Below are 14,850 nucleotides of genomic sequence, written 5' to 3'. Positions count from 1 at the left end.
AGTGGTCCAGTGGAGCAAGATAAAGAACTTGTCACTGATGCAGTGAAGATCTAGTGCTCGTTGTATTTATGCGCATGTGACACCTTCTTCTGCCTTAGTTCCTGGCTTGGCATAAAGCACAGTTTAAAACATAAACAGCACTAAATCCCAGTATGGCTGATACAAGTTGCCCCCAAAATACCAAATCTCTAAAGCACAAACGCAGACATGGAAACAAAACTCTCCTATCATGTTGAATGCACAGGTTTGTGTTGGTATGTTTCCAAAGGATTTATTGTTGAGAAGACAGTGGCATCATGTGTGTGTAGAGCTGACTTCACTGCGCCTACACAGCAGTCTGTGTAGCATGTGAAAACCACTTTGCTCCTGACTGTTACTCTGTAACAGGTATACACTGAAAAGTCAAGAGGGTTTTGAGGTACCACAAAAGCCCTTCTTCCAGGGTCCGTGCCGACTATACAGAAACACAGAGCAGATGCATGAACACTGATGTTCTCTTGATAAATCTACCCTAAGTTCAACTTTTAACTTTTGAGTTCTGCCGCCCTCTTTAAAAAAGCTATTGACGAAGCAAACAAATAAGCATCAATCATTGTCAGCGATGAGTTACCCACCTCAACCGATAAAAGCCGAGCAGCTTCTTACGCCACTGCTGCAACATCGAAAATATATCTCTTTTCCACTTTGTTTTAAATTTGTGCTGTTGGTGTCCCTTTTTTAACTGTTATTAACACCAACAACCGCATGAAAAGCTTTACCCGTATGAATCAGTGCCAAGGGTAAATTTTCACACGAGGCTTTTGTGGCATTAAGTGAACGGACAAATATAAATTGTAATGGCCCTCTGCAGCTTGATAAATTTGACGAATATCAACGATGTTACACATATTATTATGAAGTAGTTCTTCGCTGGCTGCCATCTGAGAATATTGTGTTTGGAGTTTCGAACCTTCTCAATCAGCAGGTTCAATCATATAAGGTTTAATACCTTCAAGGTTAAAAAAAGTGTTTCACAATCGTCTTCCCTACTAGCGCATGATAACGGAAGATCGTCTGATCATTTCGATGTATTGCTCCACCTTCTGGCCACTATGTGCCTACCGATACACAAGGTTTTCTAACGGTACATGCAATTGGTTACATTTCTATCATCTCTTTCTCTCTCGCTCTCTTTGGAGAAATGAACACGCAAACACGGATCCTAACACGTACTTTTATGGAGTACCCATGTCATGACAGCACAAAAGAATTCCAACTTTAAAGTGTGTCACCCTGTAAACAGACCGTGTCTTTCCAATGCTACTTTGCTGAGTGAGAGAGGCAACCCACGGAGAGTCCACCTGCTTATTACCCAGCGACCCCATACAACTGTAATTCTAACTCCCTGTAGGGGCTGTCTCTGTCGAACGCCCATCGCTGAGGATACACCAACCACTTCGACAACCTAATCCCGAGGAAAGGAACTGTCGTTCAGTCTCGTTAACAGGATGAGGAACATCGTGGTCTTTGCTGTCTGCTTTGGTGTGTAAATTTTCTTTTTTTCTTTTTTTTTTTTTTTTTACAAATAAAACAATCTAAGAATATGCGATAACATTTTTTTACGGAAATAGGTGAAAAATAGTCGAGAAAATTTATTACTCTAGGTTAATTTATGATATAGCATTAAAAACAGCATTAAATTGCAAAGAAGTATGTGACACATACTTTCAGATATAAATCTTCTCTTCGTTGTTGTCTTCTTTAACTGAAATATAATTCAGCTTGTAGGAGAGCAATTTTCTTGATAGTCGACACGCATTTTGTCATCAAAAGGTTCGAAAGCGTCTTTGAATCCATGATTTTTAAGTCACACCATACAACAAAAGCAAACAGTTTGTGGTTGTTTCTAATCCAGTAAACTTCGAAAAACGGACGAATCACATCATAGATATACAGTCGAACATCGATAAGTCGACCCTCACTAAGTTGAAAACCTCCTTATATCGAATTAATTGTTAGTTCCCGGCCAGATACCTGCGCCTATTACCATTTTCCCTAACTCGAAAACTCCGTAAGTCGAATTTTTTTTCGGGTCCCTTTGAGTTCGACTTATCGAGGTCCGACTGTATAACGCATTTATAAAAACTTTAATGTAGACACCTCTTTAACACAATTTAAAACTACGTACGAGACAACAGTGAAAGAACAGCTATCATGTAGAATGTAGATAGTTAAACATCATTTTTCAATAAAAAAAAAAATCCAGAGTAGTTATAAAGGGTTGCTGCATGTTTTCGTGGACACTGCCAGCGACCTGCTTGGAGCTTCACAAGGCTGAAGAGGTTATACAAGAAGTTATACATTTTCCCTCGTACCGCCTGACCCAGGTTCCATCGTGACACCCGTGCTTTCAAGAAACCAGTCGGGTTTCTATGTGCACTGAATATAACTCATTCTGACTTGAGTGTCGTGGTAAATGGCATTATGTTTCCGTTGATACGCATTTAGTCTCTTTCAAAAGACTTCTTTTCATTTTTTAAGTGATGAGGACTGAAATGACTTGCAAGATTTTCGAGATCAAACACTTTCAAAAAGTCGATTATATGACAGGATTAAAAAATACCCTCCTGATTCATATTTTGACAGCGTATTTAGAAAGGCATGGAGAGAGATACTGCAAAGGACGTGAGTAAACCCCACCAACCTCCACCCCCGACACACCCACATCTCTCTCTCTCAGAAAATGGACATGCGATTTAACAGTCATGTAGAGAGTGAGTTTCGCTAGGTCACCCTCATGTCGTGAGCTAGACATACCATCACGAATTTGTATTACTGCACTGCTGGGCGAAGATTTTGTCCAGTTAACTACTAGAACGAGGCAGGTGTGTACAAAGCTTCCGGCTTAGTCATATTCATAGTTTAGGCTCGCCGAGACTAATAGTGGAGAACGTCGCAAGAGGCTAAGCTTTGGTCTCGGCCGACAGCAGTCCACCTATACATGTCCGTGATATGATGAACCACTTACTTTCAATGCTTTCCTACGTATAGTAGTTTAATGGGACTCTTTAACCTTTGCTTTTACTAATGTTGAGCTCAAAAGCCTGTTTCCAAGACTGCTCAACAATTAGTGGTTCTGTAAAAGTCCACAGATCTGAGGTATCTTTGGGTATCTTGTAGGTGTGGTGATGAATAAATCTCTTATAGTGATGAAAAGGTGTCAAACAAACGAACACATATGTTGTTGTGCCGAGCACTTTCTGTTCACTTTTCTTCTCTAATTGTACAATTCTGCTGATTACCAGTAGAGAAGAAGAGAGCTCAACCTTTTGGAAGTCGCTGGTCAGTTAAAAAATGTGGTGCATGTGCCTGTACAGTAGACAAGTCTTGAACTCAAGTATGCCACCTTACCGAAATGGTTTAAGTAAAAATACACACTTAAAACTAACTGCAGTGTTCTTCTATACTGTTTGCCTTCTACTAATTCAAAAATTGACCCAAACATATTTTGACAGCTTCGTGCTTGTACATGGGAGCCATGGATTAGACATAAGTGTGATCAGCAGGAAGAAATTAAGAAAAATTAAGAAAATAGAAATGATGATGATGATGATGACGATGACGACGACGACGACGACGACGACGACATTCAAAGCGCGCTGAAATTTGCGGCAAGAAGAAATGCACGACAAATTGTTTTTCTTTTGTGTTCATGTACTGACAGATGTGAGTGAACCTGTAGAGCAGCTCATACTATTCCTTATTAACGTGTTGTCCCTCCCTTGTGTGTTGTAAGCAACTTTAGGGAAAGTCCTCGCTTTCCCAGATGGGCCTCACATTAGTACATGTCTGACGATGTATCCAAAACACTATGTGGACTTGAAGACCACGGGTTCGCCCTTCAGCATCAGCCTTTCAAACGACACTTACTCACCTGGACAGAACATCACAGGTGAGACACCGTTAGCTTCTTCCCGTCTTCAATGCAACTACAACAGAATCTGTTTTGTAACTGAGCGATGCATGGCTTAAACACTAACTCGTGTCTGACAGACGTTTATCTGGCTTAATAACTATATATGTGTCTAATAACTAAATAATAACTATTACAAAATAAAAGGTACAGAAGATGACTATTGTTAATCAGAAGCTGGCTGTGTAGATGTGAACTAGAAGACGACTGGTTAAATGTGGATTGGAAAATGACATCGTATCATCTAAAGGACAGATAACCATCCACTTGCAGTACAAATCGTCACGACGAACTCATCCCACACATTCCGAGGATTCCAAGTCGCGGTTCATCGGGTACTGGGGTCAAATAACAGCCAGGAACTATTGGGTACATTCAGCACTAATGACAACACCACACAGCTTGTGACATGTGTCGGAGAACCTAAGGTGTGTACTGTTGAGATCAGAAATCAGAAAGAACCTGGCTAGATAACATCACCACACCAAAAATACTTACAGTATTTGGTGCTACGATAGTAACAGTATCTGATGCTACAGTAGTTACAGCACCTGATGGTACGATAGTTAAACTGTCTGATGATACAGTAGTTACAGCAGCTGATACTAAAAAGTTTTACCAGTGAAATGAACCATATTAAAACAAAACACAAGCAAAGATGTGTACTGCTTAAATTGTTTTTGCCATGTATTCTATTACTATGTCATATGCACTCTGCTGCTTGGTGTTTATTGTATTGTTATTTGTTCAGAAAATGTTTGGCCATGCCGTTAATATTAACCGCACAGTGGCAACGGCCACCTGGACAGCACCAGCCCAGAATGCCGGCGATGTTGAATTTCAGTGAGTCCATTCTCAATAATTAATCTCTCTCCCCTTAAAATAACCTCAAGATATTCAGGTTCTAATATTTAACATCTATGCTTGCAAAAACGCAAACTCTTTTCGGCTTAAACGTTAAATTTCTTGTTCTTCGATCGTGTGCCCAGAATCATGATATTAATCTGACGAAGTAATGTAGGTATTTCACTTTATATTATTTTTCGTGTTTGTTTTGGACTTGAAACAATCGAAACTTGAATGCATGAAAAGCATGGACTGGCTCTCTTGATTGCTATTCGACATTTTTTTGTTTTTTTTTTTTTGGTTTTGTTTTTGTTTTTTGTTTTGTTTTTTTGTTTTTTTTTTGTTTGTTTTTTGTAATACAGAGCAACGGTCGTGGAATCATTCAGTGTCATCTGGTACGGAATTAAAACAAAGCTTCGTGCAGCACCTGGTATCAGTGTGACCCAACCGCAAAATATCGTAAGTGCAAAGGACATCAGACACGCAATAAAAACACTTCTGCATCTCGTGCAAACCAGTGCACACATTAGAATATAAAAGTACAAACGATAAATAACATTACCAATCTGTTCTAATGATTTAACAACACGACCGTCTGGTGGTAAGAAACCGAAGTACGTGTGTGATAAGTCAACAGAAGGATGTGAACGAAGCGAAAGATGTTGACATTTATCTTCCTCCTTCCTTTCACACACAAACCCTCTTGGAGATTGGGAAATGGCGTCAGACGGAAACAGAATTGGTATTTTAGGCAAAACTACAAACAGAAATAGCAGTTTAGGGACGCTTACATAGGTTCTTATATGTGTTGCCATTTTGCATTTAAGTGAGACACACTCTAAGGTATTTTATGAGCGTGCCGCTGGATAGTAAGACGGGCCGAAGTATTTAAGTGTCGAGATCCGGTAAAAATGTTTGAAAAGAAAGGGCGTCGTTTTATTATTTTTTCTGTGGTTTTCACTGTTTGAAGTCCCTTGCCCCTCTCACTTCTTTCTGCGCTCCATCGTTGTAACTGCATTCAACTCCGATTATGAAACTCACTTCGTCAGCCAGTGTCTCCTGTAACTAGTGTGCTAGCGGGTCTAATTCTATTTTATGCCACCCATACCTTGTATATTTAATCTTCTTGAGTCCCTTTGTAAATTCTTACATTTCTTGTTTTTAAATTACAATTAGGGTGTGCTTGTGTAAGCCTTAAAATGCAATGGAGAAGAGAATTTTAAATTATTATTATTGCCGTTGTTGTTGCTGTGAGATATGGTAGTAATAGGAAATGACACTTTTCTCTGCTGATTGTCGCAAGGAAAATAGCGGATTGTGTATGCTGAAACGTTTTCCTTCTAAGGCATTCGCAGCACTTGCAGGATTTCTGTTTTCGATGTCAGATGCCGCAGTGGCTCCCACTGTACCTTGCACGCGCACGTCCACTCATTAATATTCAGTTATATGGCATCTCTTAGGACAACCCCTTCCCTACACTCTCCACCATGCCCACTCGTGCGAATAAACTTCAGAAAGTCGCCGACACCAAGTCCACAGTTGACACAAGGACCTCACTGACACGAGGCTCTCCCGGCTGTCAACACGAAGCCTCGTGAGAATGAGAAATCCGCAAAGAAAATCAAATCGCTGAGGCACTGTTGTGTGCCGTCTATACAAGTGATGACAGATATGATATGGCGGCCGACTGTCGTTTCTTTCGTTTGCAAGTGACAAAAAACAAAACAAACAAAAAACCTCTTTGAAAGCTATACATTAAACAATTTGAGGAGACGAAGTTACATGCTTTCAGTGTAGATGTTGAGACTGCATGCAGTATCTTCCTGTAGTTGCCCTTGTTGATTGATAAAAAGGAATTGCTTTTGAAAACTATTTCAATTTAGAAATAACTAAAATGAAAATACACAAAAGTGTAGGTGACCAACTCTACAAGAATTAAAGTTTAGGCCAAGGTAAAACAAAACACAACAAAAATACATCAAAGCTATTTAGTACATTTATGCTATACTTGTGACATGCAGTAACGTAGGTCAATGTGTTTTAATCTTTTCTTTCATGTTTTATGATGGATACACTAACACATTCCAATCTTCAAATACTTTCACACATTTTTGTGCTTAAAGTTCAACAGTTTTTCCTCTATAATTATGAGATGTTGGCATGTATCTTCAATATAATACTGTCTTGGGGAAGATAAAGGCCAAGGAAGTAAACCCTTAATCATGATACTAATACAGCATCAGTGGGCGAATACTTTCCATGACGAAAGTGTTAGCCAGGCAGGCTCCAGGATGGGGACAGACAATTTTAGAAAAATGCTGAAAGGCGTGAAGAAATATTAACTTTATAAAATTAGATCTGACACAAAGGTGGTTTAGAAGATAAAATTTTATTGATTTACTCTCTTCTCTTGCTCACAGGTGCCACCATTGACGATACAACAGAATCTGCCAGATTGGGGGGAGTGCGGAAAAAGCAAGGGCTGCTTTCTGCACCCCCTGCCAGGCAATACGAGGTGCGTAGGGGATGACTGCCAGGCCGCCGTGTCTTATAGACAGAATGGTGACCTCTTCACCTTCGAGATGTCAGCAGCAGGACAAGACTCCTACCTGGCCATTGGCTTTTCTGATGACGAACTTATGGTAGGTTAGACGACAAGGTTATGGTGGGTTGTGATGATTTTTCGAGCTGATAAAAAGGTTATTATGGGTTGATAACTACGTTGTAAGTGTTTTGAGTGCTAAAAGTACAATTTACAAACGATACTTTATTAAAGCCCTTACCTGTAGTTAAACTACTGGCGTCAGATTTGAGAGGCGCCCCTATTCGACACTTGTGTTGCCTAGCAAACTTTCCCCAGTCGACCCAGCTGTCGGGAATGGCTACGAGTCTGGGGTAAGGCAGCAAATGAGACGAGCATCGCCTTCACATAAAGCTGCCCCAAGCAGTGAGGTCTTTAGCACCTCACTCCCGAAACGAACTGAAAAAAAGGTTAAGGGGCTATTTTTACTTTACTCTTGCACATTTAAGGGTCATAAACATCGTGCACCATGCGAACTGATTTTGACTGCTTCTTTTGTCGTTGCCCAGGGAGATGATCAGGTCATTGTGTGCACGGCCATTCCTGAGCATCAGTCGATACAACTGAGCTATAACCCTGAGAAGTACACTTACAGACAGTACACGGTATGGCAGTGGGTCTTATCATCATACAAAGTAATGAGGCATCAATCACTTTAGCTCCACTCTCATTTCCAGTTGTTGGTATATCATCAAGTATCTTTTTGTAGCTTGACAGCTACACTAGTCTATTTCTAGACATTAGCATAAGGAGGATGTTGATTGATGATCAAGATGACAATAAAATCACAAGCTTATTGATTCACAGATGGGTATGTCCAACCTTGCCACCAGACAGGTAAATGGACGAGTCTACTGCACATTCACACGCAGAGCAGAGCTTAACTCTACAAAAAATGATGGCAGTCCACGACCTTTTGACCTGGGCACCAACTCATATTTTATTTTCTTGGCATGGGGAAATGTGGGGACAGGTATGTATGCACCATCTTAGTTGATAGTGACAAATATTATGCTATGTTAGAAAAAATTTGCATAAGATGGGAGACGCAAGTATTGACACATGAAACCAGCTTCTACTTTCGTATTTCTACAGCAGCACAATATGAGAATATCATCTATGACTAGTCATGTTGCTGATGACAACAAAAGCTTTCATTAATGGAGGCACTACATTCTGAGCTCATGTTAAGAAAAAGATGCATTACACAGTTAAATTTCACAATCTACAATTAATATGCTCTGAATAAATCAGCTTTTATTCTCAGATTTGTTAATGCATTCACCTCTGTATGACTCTTTATAATCTGCTCTACTGTCAGCCCACCTGAACTAAGAACCAGTGACCAATAATTTTAGGTACTGACGTTATGACCAAGCACATCGATTCGCCAGCAGTTTCTGTTGGAAAGGTGAACCTGAGAACAGTCACAGTCATTTCCAAGGCACCACCAGCCCTCAGTCCTGCCAGCAGCTGCTGTCTTCTCGTTTCTAGTATTATCATCATCTTTGTGATGAGCACCCTTCAAAAGTCATTTTCTCTTTAATTAAGTTGGTTAGTTTTGCGATATTGTTGAACCAAGATTTGCTGTAAGGTAAAATTTTTAAAAAAAAAAAACAGCGACAGAAGTGAAACAAACCAAGTGTTCTATCTTGTTTTGAGTGGCATTGTTATAATTGAAAAAAATGGTGTGTAAGTCATTTAATTTGCCGAGTTTCATCAAAATTTCTTCTCACTAAAAAGCTCTGTAAATTTATGATCTAGGTGAACTGTGTTTCACACGGAGCCATTTGATGTTTAATCTTTTAGCAAAGTATTTGCAAACTCCACCTTAAATAATTGATGTTACAGATAATGCTCAACAAAGTTTATTATCATCATATCTGCTTTCTCTCACATTTTTCAGAATAACGAAGATAAAGCAGACAGCGATGATTTTCTCCCTTGACTAATTCTAGAAAGTAATGCTAGACTTACTTCTCTGCTTCCTTTTGAGAATCTGTGGAAAATTGTCCATTTCAAGCTCACGTTAAACCTGATGTACTTACAATTGCAGAGGTGTGAATCTTGCCAAGGTGATCACATTTACTGGCTTAAACCAAGCTTTGTCTTGCAGCATCAACTCATGAAAGATAACACTGATGATCTATGTACTATTATGACACAACCCATGAATATTTTTAGCATCCTCACTCTTAATAAAATTCTTGAAAATAGAAGTTTTGTTTGAGCATTTCAGTGCAAAAATGTGTTGTAATTGTCCTTGCAGATTATTAAAATGGCTCTGTAGCCTTGAACACGTGCATGCTGATACTCAACCCTGATTCTCTTGATCGATATGGACTTAAATTGGGTAGTACTTTATAGCAGGCATGTTAAACATGGCCTTTTGCAAGCACACCCATGGGGCCCACACAAAGAACACTATAGACGTGCGGCCCTCATGACAACACAAATGTGATCCATACGGCCCATGGGGGACCCTCAGTTTGACGTGAATCCTCTACAACATCATCCTTTGGACTTGTTGGTTTACCAAAGCAAGCAAGTGTATCGGCTAACTTGTTGAAAAGCTGACAAAATAACATCAATGTTTGTGGTTTCAGATGATTTAAATTTATTGTACAAGTACACAGCTTCATAACAAAAAACACATTACAATTAAAAAAAAAAACCATCCTAAATCGAAATGTCCTTGATTTACTCTTTCAAGCTAATATTTTCCACACTTCCCAGTTCCTTTACTACATTTTCTTCTTCTCTCCTAATTGATGCTTTATCTAGCAACATCTCAGTTGCAGACTTTTGTTTGCGTGGAACTCTGTAAAGCTCTGGTGCTGGAAGAGTGGTGGCAGCGAGGGAAGGGTCCTTGTTCAGGAATGGATGCCAAATGCCCTGTATGCTAGAGATGTCTGTATGATGATGTTGGATAAGACGCACAATCTGGACGCCTGACCGAGATTTCAAGTGTTCAACCCACTTGCAAATTTCTTCAGCTGCCATGTTTCTTGTGCTGATTATCTCTGTTCTTCCATTTACTGAAATAAAAAAAACTTCTTTTTACAGGGATTGTTTCACAGTGATGTTCGATGGAGTGGCTAACTATATTTTAATAAAGTACAAGAAAGTGTGTGTAGAAAAAGGGTGAAATATATCATTTATTACTTCAAGCATATTGCACCACAGCAAGGGTGTGACAATTCCACTCCGTGCAGCTATGCCATATAATGTGGCTTGACAGCATTACAAATAAATTCTGAAAAAATATGCATTATGTCTTGAGATGTCTATGTACATCAGATTACAAATGTATGTCAAAGCCTTTTATGCACTAACATAGTCACTATATACATGCTCTAATGTTCCCACACATGTATAAATAAATACTTTTAGAAAGTAGTCCACACACATACATCTTGCACTTCTCCCCCACTCCACTAACAGCAACTCTATCAAAGCTACCCTGAGAAACTCATACACATCTTGACCTCTATATATATATAAACACCCTCCCACACCCCACAGAAAAAAAAAACATTTTCTCTTGACCAGGCACTGCAAAAATTAACAACTCACTATTAAATGACATTTTTCCAGCATCAAGTCTGAACTGCCTTGATTGACTTATTATATGCATTAGTGCTGTTGTAGAGTTGATTAATCAGTATTTATCTCTCAAATATGTATAATCAGGACATGAACTTTATCCTCTACTTTACCTAGGCAGAATGGTAATAACAAGTTACTGGGCATTGGTTCCTATGACTATTTTTGACACCCCCACTCAAAAGCTTTTTTTTTATGTCACTCTTGTTCAAAATATCAATACACTTTTCACGGTCTTTCAGCTCTTAACATTACTTATGCTATACACCTCAAAATGTGATTTATTATGAAGGCTAGCACACCGTTCTTGACAGTAGATGCCCCCTTCCAATCTATCTCTTAGTTTATTCAAAAACACTTTCTTGTCAACTAGGTGAACCAGCCAGACATAACCAAAGCCCATAGAGAAACACCACCTTCACATTTTTTATATCTAGGTTCCTAGCAAAAAAGGCACATCATGCCTTCTTTGAATACCAAGTATCTGGGAACTTCAACAAGTGCAACTAGTAAATTTATTAGCAGATAATAAACAAGGGAAACCTGCCTGTCTCACCATACCTCTCTCTTTATTGCTTTCACCGAAACACCTTTGAACTTTTGAAGGCAAAGAAATGGATCTTTTCTACTGTAGCTACTCTGTTTAGTCTTCATATCTTAGAAGCATATAGTTACAAGTAAGATCTACCAATAACATTTTTGCATACATTTTAGCTTTACAACAGCATTCAATATTTCAAAGGTCTCTTGTTTGGTTCTAATCATTAAGTCACTCAGAGCATTATTAATATTGAAAATGGCACAAAACCCCAACCCCAGGAATGTGTTTAAATTCCCACATATCCTGTTTTTTAGTTGTTATGGGTCCTCCCATTTTAGTTTTAGATAGGCTGACCTTCAGACAACTTCACTGAGCTATCCAATGAAGGGTGTTTAACTAATTTTGCTTGATTTAATTGATTTTGATAATCAAACTTGCTCACAATATTCAGCTGTCAGGTTGGGTGAACGGTGCCTTCGAGGCTTCAGGTAAACAACCACACTAGGATTACCGTGTGCAAAATCCAACATATGTTTCTCAATAAAGTCTCTGAAAAATAAGAACACAAGTTTGGTAATAATGGTACAATAATAACTATAGGCAATGGTGCTAAATGGGATAGTGAAATACAAATTTAATGGAAATGTAAATTCAACCCAGTCATGACAATCTTAACATAGATAGGAACAGGGGGTCGGTCATTTCGCCTCACAGCAAAAGTCAAATCTTTCACACTACCACTAATGCAGGCTCGTGATATGGCAGAGACATTTAAATAACTAGCCAAGTAGCGACATTTCTGCTGAACCTCCGACTAAAGAATAGGGGCTTGGGATGATTTGACGTTTCAGTCTTGGGACGAACTGGACCTACATGAGACGAATAGACTTTTGCTATGGGACGAAATTGTAGGAGCAAAATCACCTATGACCATAGATTGTCTATAGCTTATTAGGATCAACATTCTTGACTAAATCAATTTTTTCCAACATGATTATGTAAAACAGAATCTTTCGAGCTAAAAAAAAGATAAGATTCACTGAAGGTTAAGTCACTTTTAACCTGCTAACTTCTTGTGGGCGCTTTTTAAAATGGTTTCACCCATTGGAGGGATGGCAGGAGTACACAGTGCTGACTTTTACAAGCAGTCAAGTACTTTCCCTAAATGTTACCCCTACCTAAGGTAGGGTGGAGATCACAGGCTGTGTTGACTACCTCAGCAATAAAATCTCTTCCTCAACCGAGTACTTGCTGTTGGCATTTAGAAAGCTAAGGTGAAATGGCTGCAACTGAACATACTGTCAGGGTTAGGACCAACAATTGAATGTATTCTCCATAAAACAGAGAGAAAAGCAAAGTAAAGATGAACAGTGGAAATGACACAAACATAAAGACAACTGAATTTTAAAACGTTACTTTTATTGGTTTCATCTTTCTTTCTTTATATCTCTATATCTTTCTTTGCTTATAAGGGATGACAATATTCAACATTTTCAGTTTATTCCCCTGGTGACTGACATAATGTACATCTGTGTTTTGGTGCAATGTTCCTACCTTTACAAATGGGTTACAACAATTCCCACCTGTAACACAGAGCCCATTCAACATCTACAAAAGCAGCCCCCACGGTTCATGTATATCTGTTGGGGAGCACAAGATGAAGGACATAGTAGATCACGTTCATTCAGTCTCGTGCACCTCTTTGCTCGAAATGAAGATATGAAAAATGGATGGGCATGTACTGATTATCTTTAGTTGTCCTAACGGACATAATATCGTCTCGCTTGGTGACAGTTATTTTGTTAAGTGAAAGAATTACCTTGTATACATTACATCGGAGATTATTCCCGTTCAATGTAAAAAAAATTCAGTCCTAACCATGACAGTATGTTCCGATAGAAGTCGTTTCACCTCAGCTCTCAGACCCTACAGCAAGTACTGGTCGGGTGAAGAAGACTAGCCTGTCTATAAGTTGGCAGTCTCTGTGATGTCTACCCTGCCTATAGTTTCGGGTAGTAATTGGAGACGACTGACCCATAGCAGTTAACACCACCTGTACTCCTACCATCCCTTGCACAGATGATACCATTCAATATTGTCAGTACAGAAGAAATTCGGCCTTTTAATTAAGTGTTGCTTCTGCTAAGCGTTTTTAAATGTCATTTTTGTTACAGATGGTCAAATCAGAGAGTTTGAACTGCTTTGGTTGTGATGATGAATGATAAAAGTGCTTCATTATTATTATTACAATGTCACTTCCTGTGGTGAGTTTCATCATGCTCATTCTGAAAATAGGAATTTGAAAAAAGTCTCTACTTCTTGAGTACATCACTTAGAGAATGCTTAAACATTATATATTGCTCTGTTATCCATAAAATTTCATAATACCAACGATGAATCCCCTTTGTACTGTAGAAATACACAATAAAAATACAGTAAAATCTCATTAAAAATGGTTAACAGCAAGCATTTAAAATAAACTATCCCCTTTGTGAGTAACCCAGCTTTAGGTAATATGCCTGGTGACTAAATTACAATATTATATCACCTTCAATGCACTGTTTTTGAATATAAATATGATGTGTAAATCTGAACATGTGCTTTCTGCTTCAGTAAAATAAAAATAAAAATCGATACATGCACAACGTGGCCTGGTTTCACTAGCTTTTAAGCGGTTTTACACCTTTCAGCGTTTGCACAGCTGTTGCCAGCAAAACAACATTCACCAGAACTAGCAACAGCGACCTCCTGCACGATTATTTTGAGGACGACACTTTGCATGTCTCTCTTTTCACAAATATTACTGCTGACGTAGCCTCAGAAAGTTTTTACGCTCTATACACAGCATCAACAAATAGAGGAGCGAGAAATAATGGAACCATGTAAGTAATAATGTATATCAATAAGCAATCAGAATACAGACATTAACTAAAATCTTATGTAACATTATTGCTTACCGATTACACAACATATTTTTTAGTACACGAAACCTTGCATGACATCTCCACTTTTATAATTCAGACATCATTATTGTGTGATCAACTCAAACTAGTGGTTAAAGATCAGACATCATCAGTAAACGCTAGTGTTGATCGTCCTCAGTAGTGTACAATTAAATCCTCACCTCATTCCCTTGCTGTCAGCATTTGATTTGCAGAACTTGAGAGTTATTCTTTGCAGCTGACAGATATATCTACCAATGCCATTCTGCATGACATTTTTAACATAATTACGCGGTATAGCGTTCGCCGTCATTTCTTTTTCACCTTTCGTAAATTCCTTCACCGGAAGTAACTATTTGACCTCTGTGGTGACTTTTCAACT

At 38.8% G+C, this 14,850-nt stretch overlaps 2 protein-coding genes across 2 annotated transcripts; one reads left to right on the top strand and one right to left on the bottom strand.

The window, feature by feature from the left end:
- Nucleotides 1–1,280: 1,280 nt before the first annotated feature.
- LOC112564173 (putative ferric-chelate reductase 1) lies at nucleotides 1,281–9,846 on the top strand. The gene is made up of 9 exons (XM_025238814.1): nucleotides 1,281–1,521; nucleotides 3,776–3,931; nucleotides 4,226–4,380; nucleotides 4,704–4,795; nucleotides 5,161–5,257; nucleotides 7,219–7,440; nucleotides 7,889–7,984; nucleotides 8,187–8,352; nucleotides 8,738–9,846. Exons 1-9 carry the CDS (start codon nucleotides 1,488–1,490, stop codon nucleotides 8,923–8,925), a joined length of 1,206 nt encoding a protein of 401 aa, XP_025094599.1. The 5' UTR covers nucleotides 1,281–1,487; the 3' UTR covers nucleotides 8,926–9,846.
- Nucleotides 9,847–9,972: 126 nt separating this feature from the next.
- Nucleotides 9,973–14,841, bottom strand: LOC112564174 (39S ribosomal protein L43, mitochondrial-like). The gene is made up of 3 exons (XM_025238815.1): nucleotides 14,651–14,841; nucleotides 11,969–12,075; nucleotides 9,973–10,417 (listed from the first exon to the last, which is right to left on the bottom strand). Exons 1-3 carry the CDS (start codon nucleotides 14,779–14,781, stop codon nucleotides 10,080–10,082), a joined length of 576 nt encoding a protein of 191 aa, XP_025094600.1. The 5' UTR covers nucleotides 14,782–14,841; the 3' UTR covers nucleotides 9,973–10,079.
- Nucleotides 14,842–14,850: the final 9 nt, after the last annotated feature.

Source organism: Pomacea canaliculata, linkage group LG5 (assembly GCF_003073045.1).
Source record: "Pomacea canaliculata isolate SZHN2017 linkage group LG5, ASM307304v1, whole genome shotgun sequence".
Lineage (NCBI taxonomy): Eukaryota > Metazoa > Mollusca > Gastropoda > Architaenioglossa > Ampullariidae > Pomacea > Pomacea canaliculata.
Note: the sequence above shows the minus strand (reverse complement) of the source record. Positions and strands in the feature narration are given on the sequence as shown.

Coding starts and splice junctions, on each gene's coding strand:
- LOC112564173 (XM_025238814.1), top strand. CDS start 1,488: ATGAGGAACATCGTGGTCTTTGCTGTCTGCTTTG. Junction 3,932..4,225: donor ACCTGGACAGAACATCACAG/GTGAGACACCGT, acceptor ATCCACTTGCAG/TACAAATCGTCACGACGAAC. Junction 5,258..7,218: donor TGACCCAACCGCAAAATATC/GTAAGTGCAAAG, acceptor TCTTGCTCACAG/GTGCCACCATTGACGATACA.
- LOC112564174 (XM_025238815.1), bottom strand. CDS start 14,781: ATGACGGCGAACGCTATACCGCGTAATTATGTTAAAAATGTCATGCAG. Junction 12,076..14,650: donor GCTGACAGCAAGGGAATGAG/GTGAGGATTTAA, acceptor CTTATTTTTCAG/AGACTTTATTGAGAAACATA. Junction 10,418..11,968: donor CAACCTGACAGCTGAATATT/GTGAGCAAGTTT, acceptor TTTTTATTTCAG/TAAATGGAAGAACAGAGATA.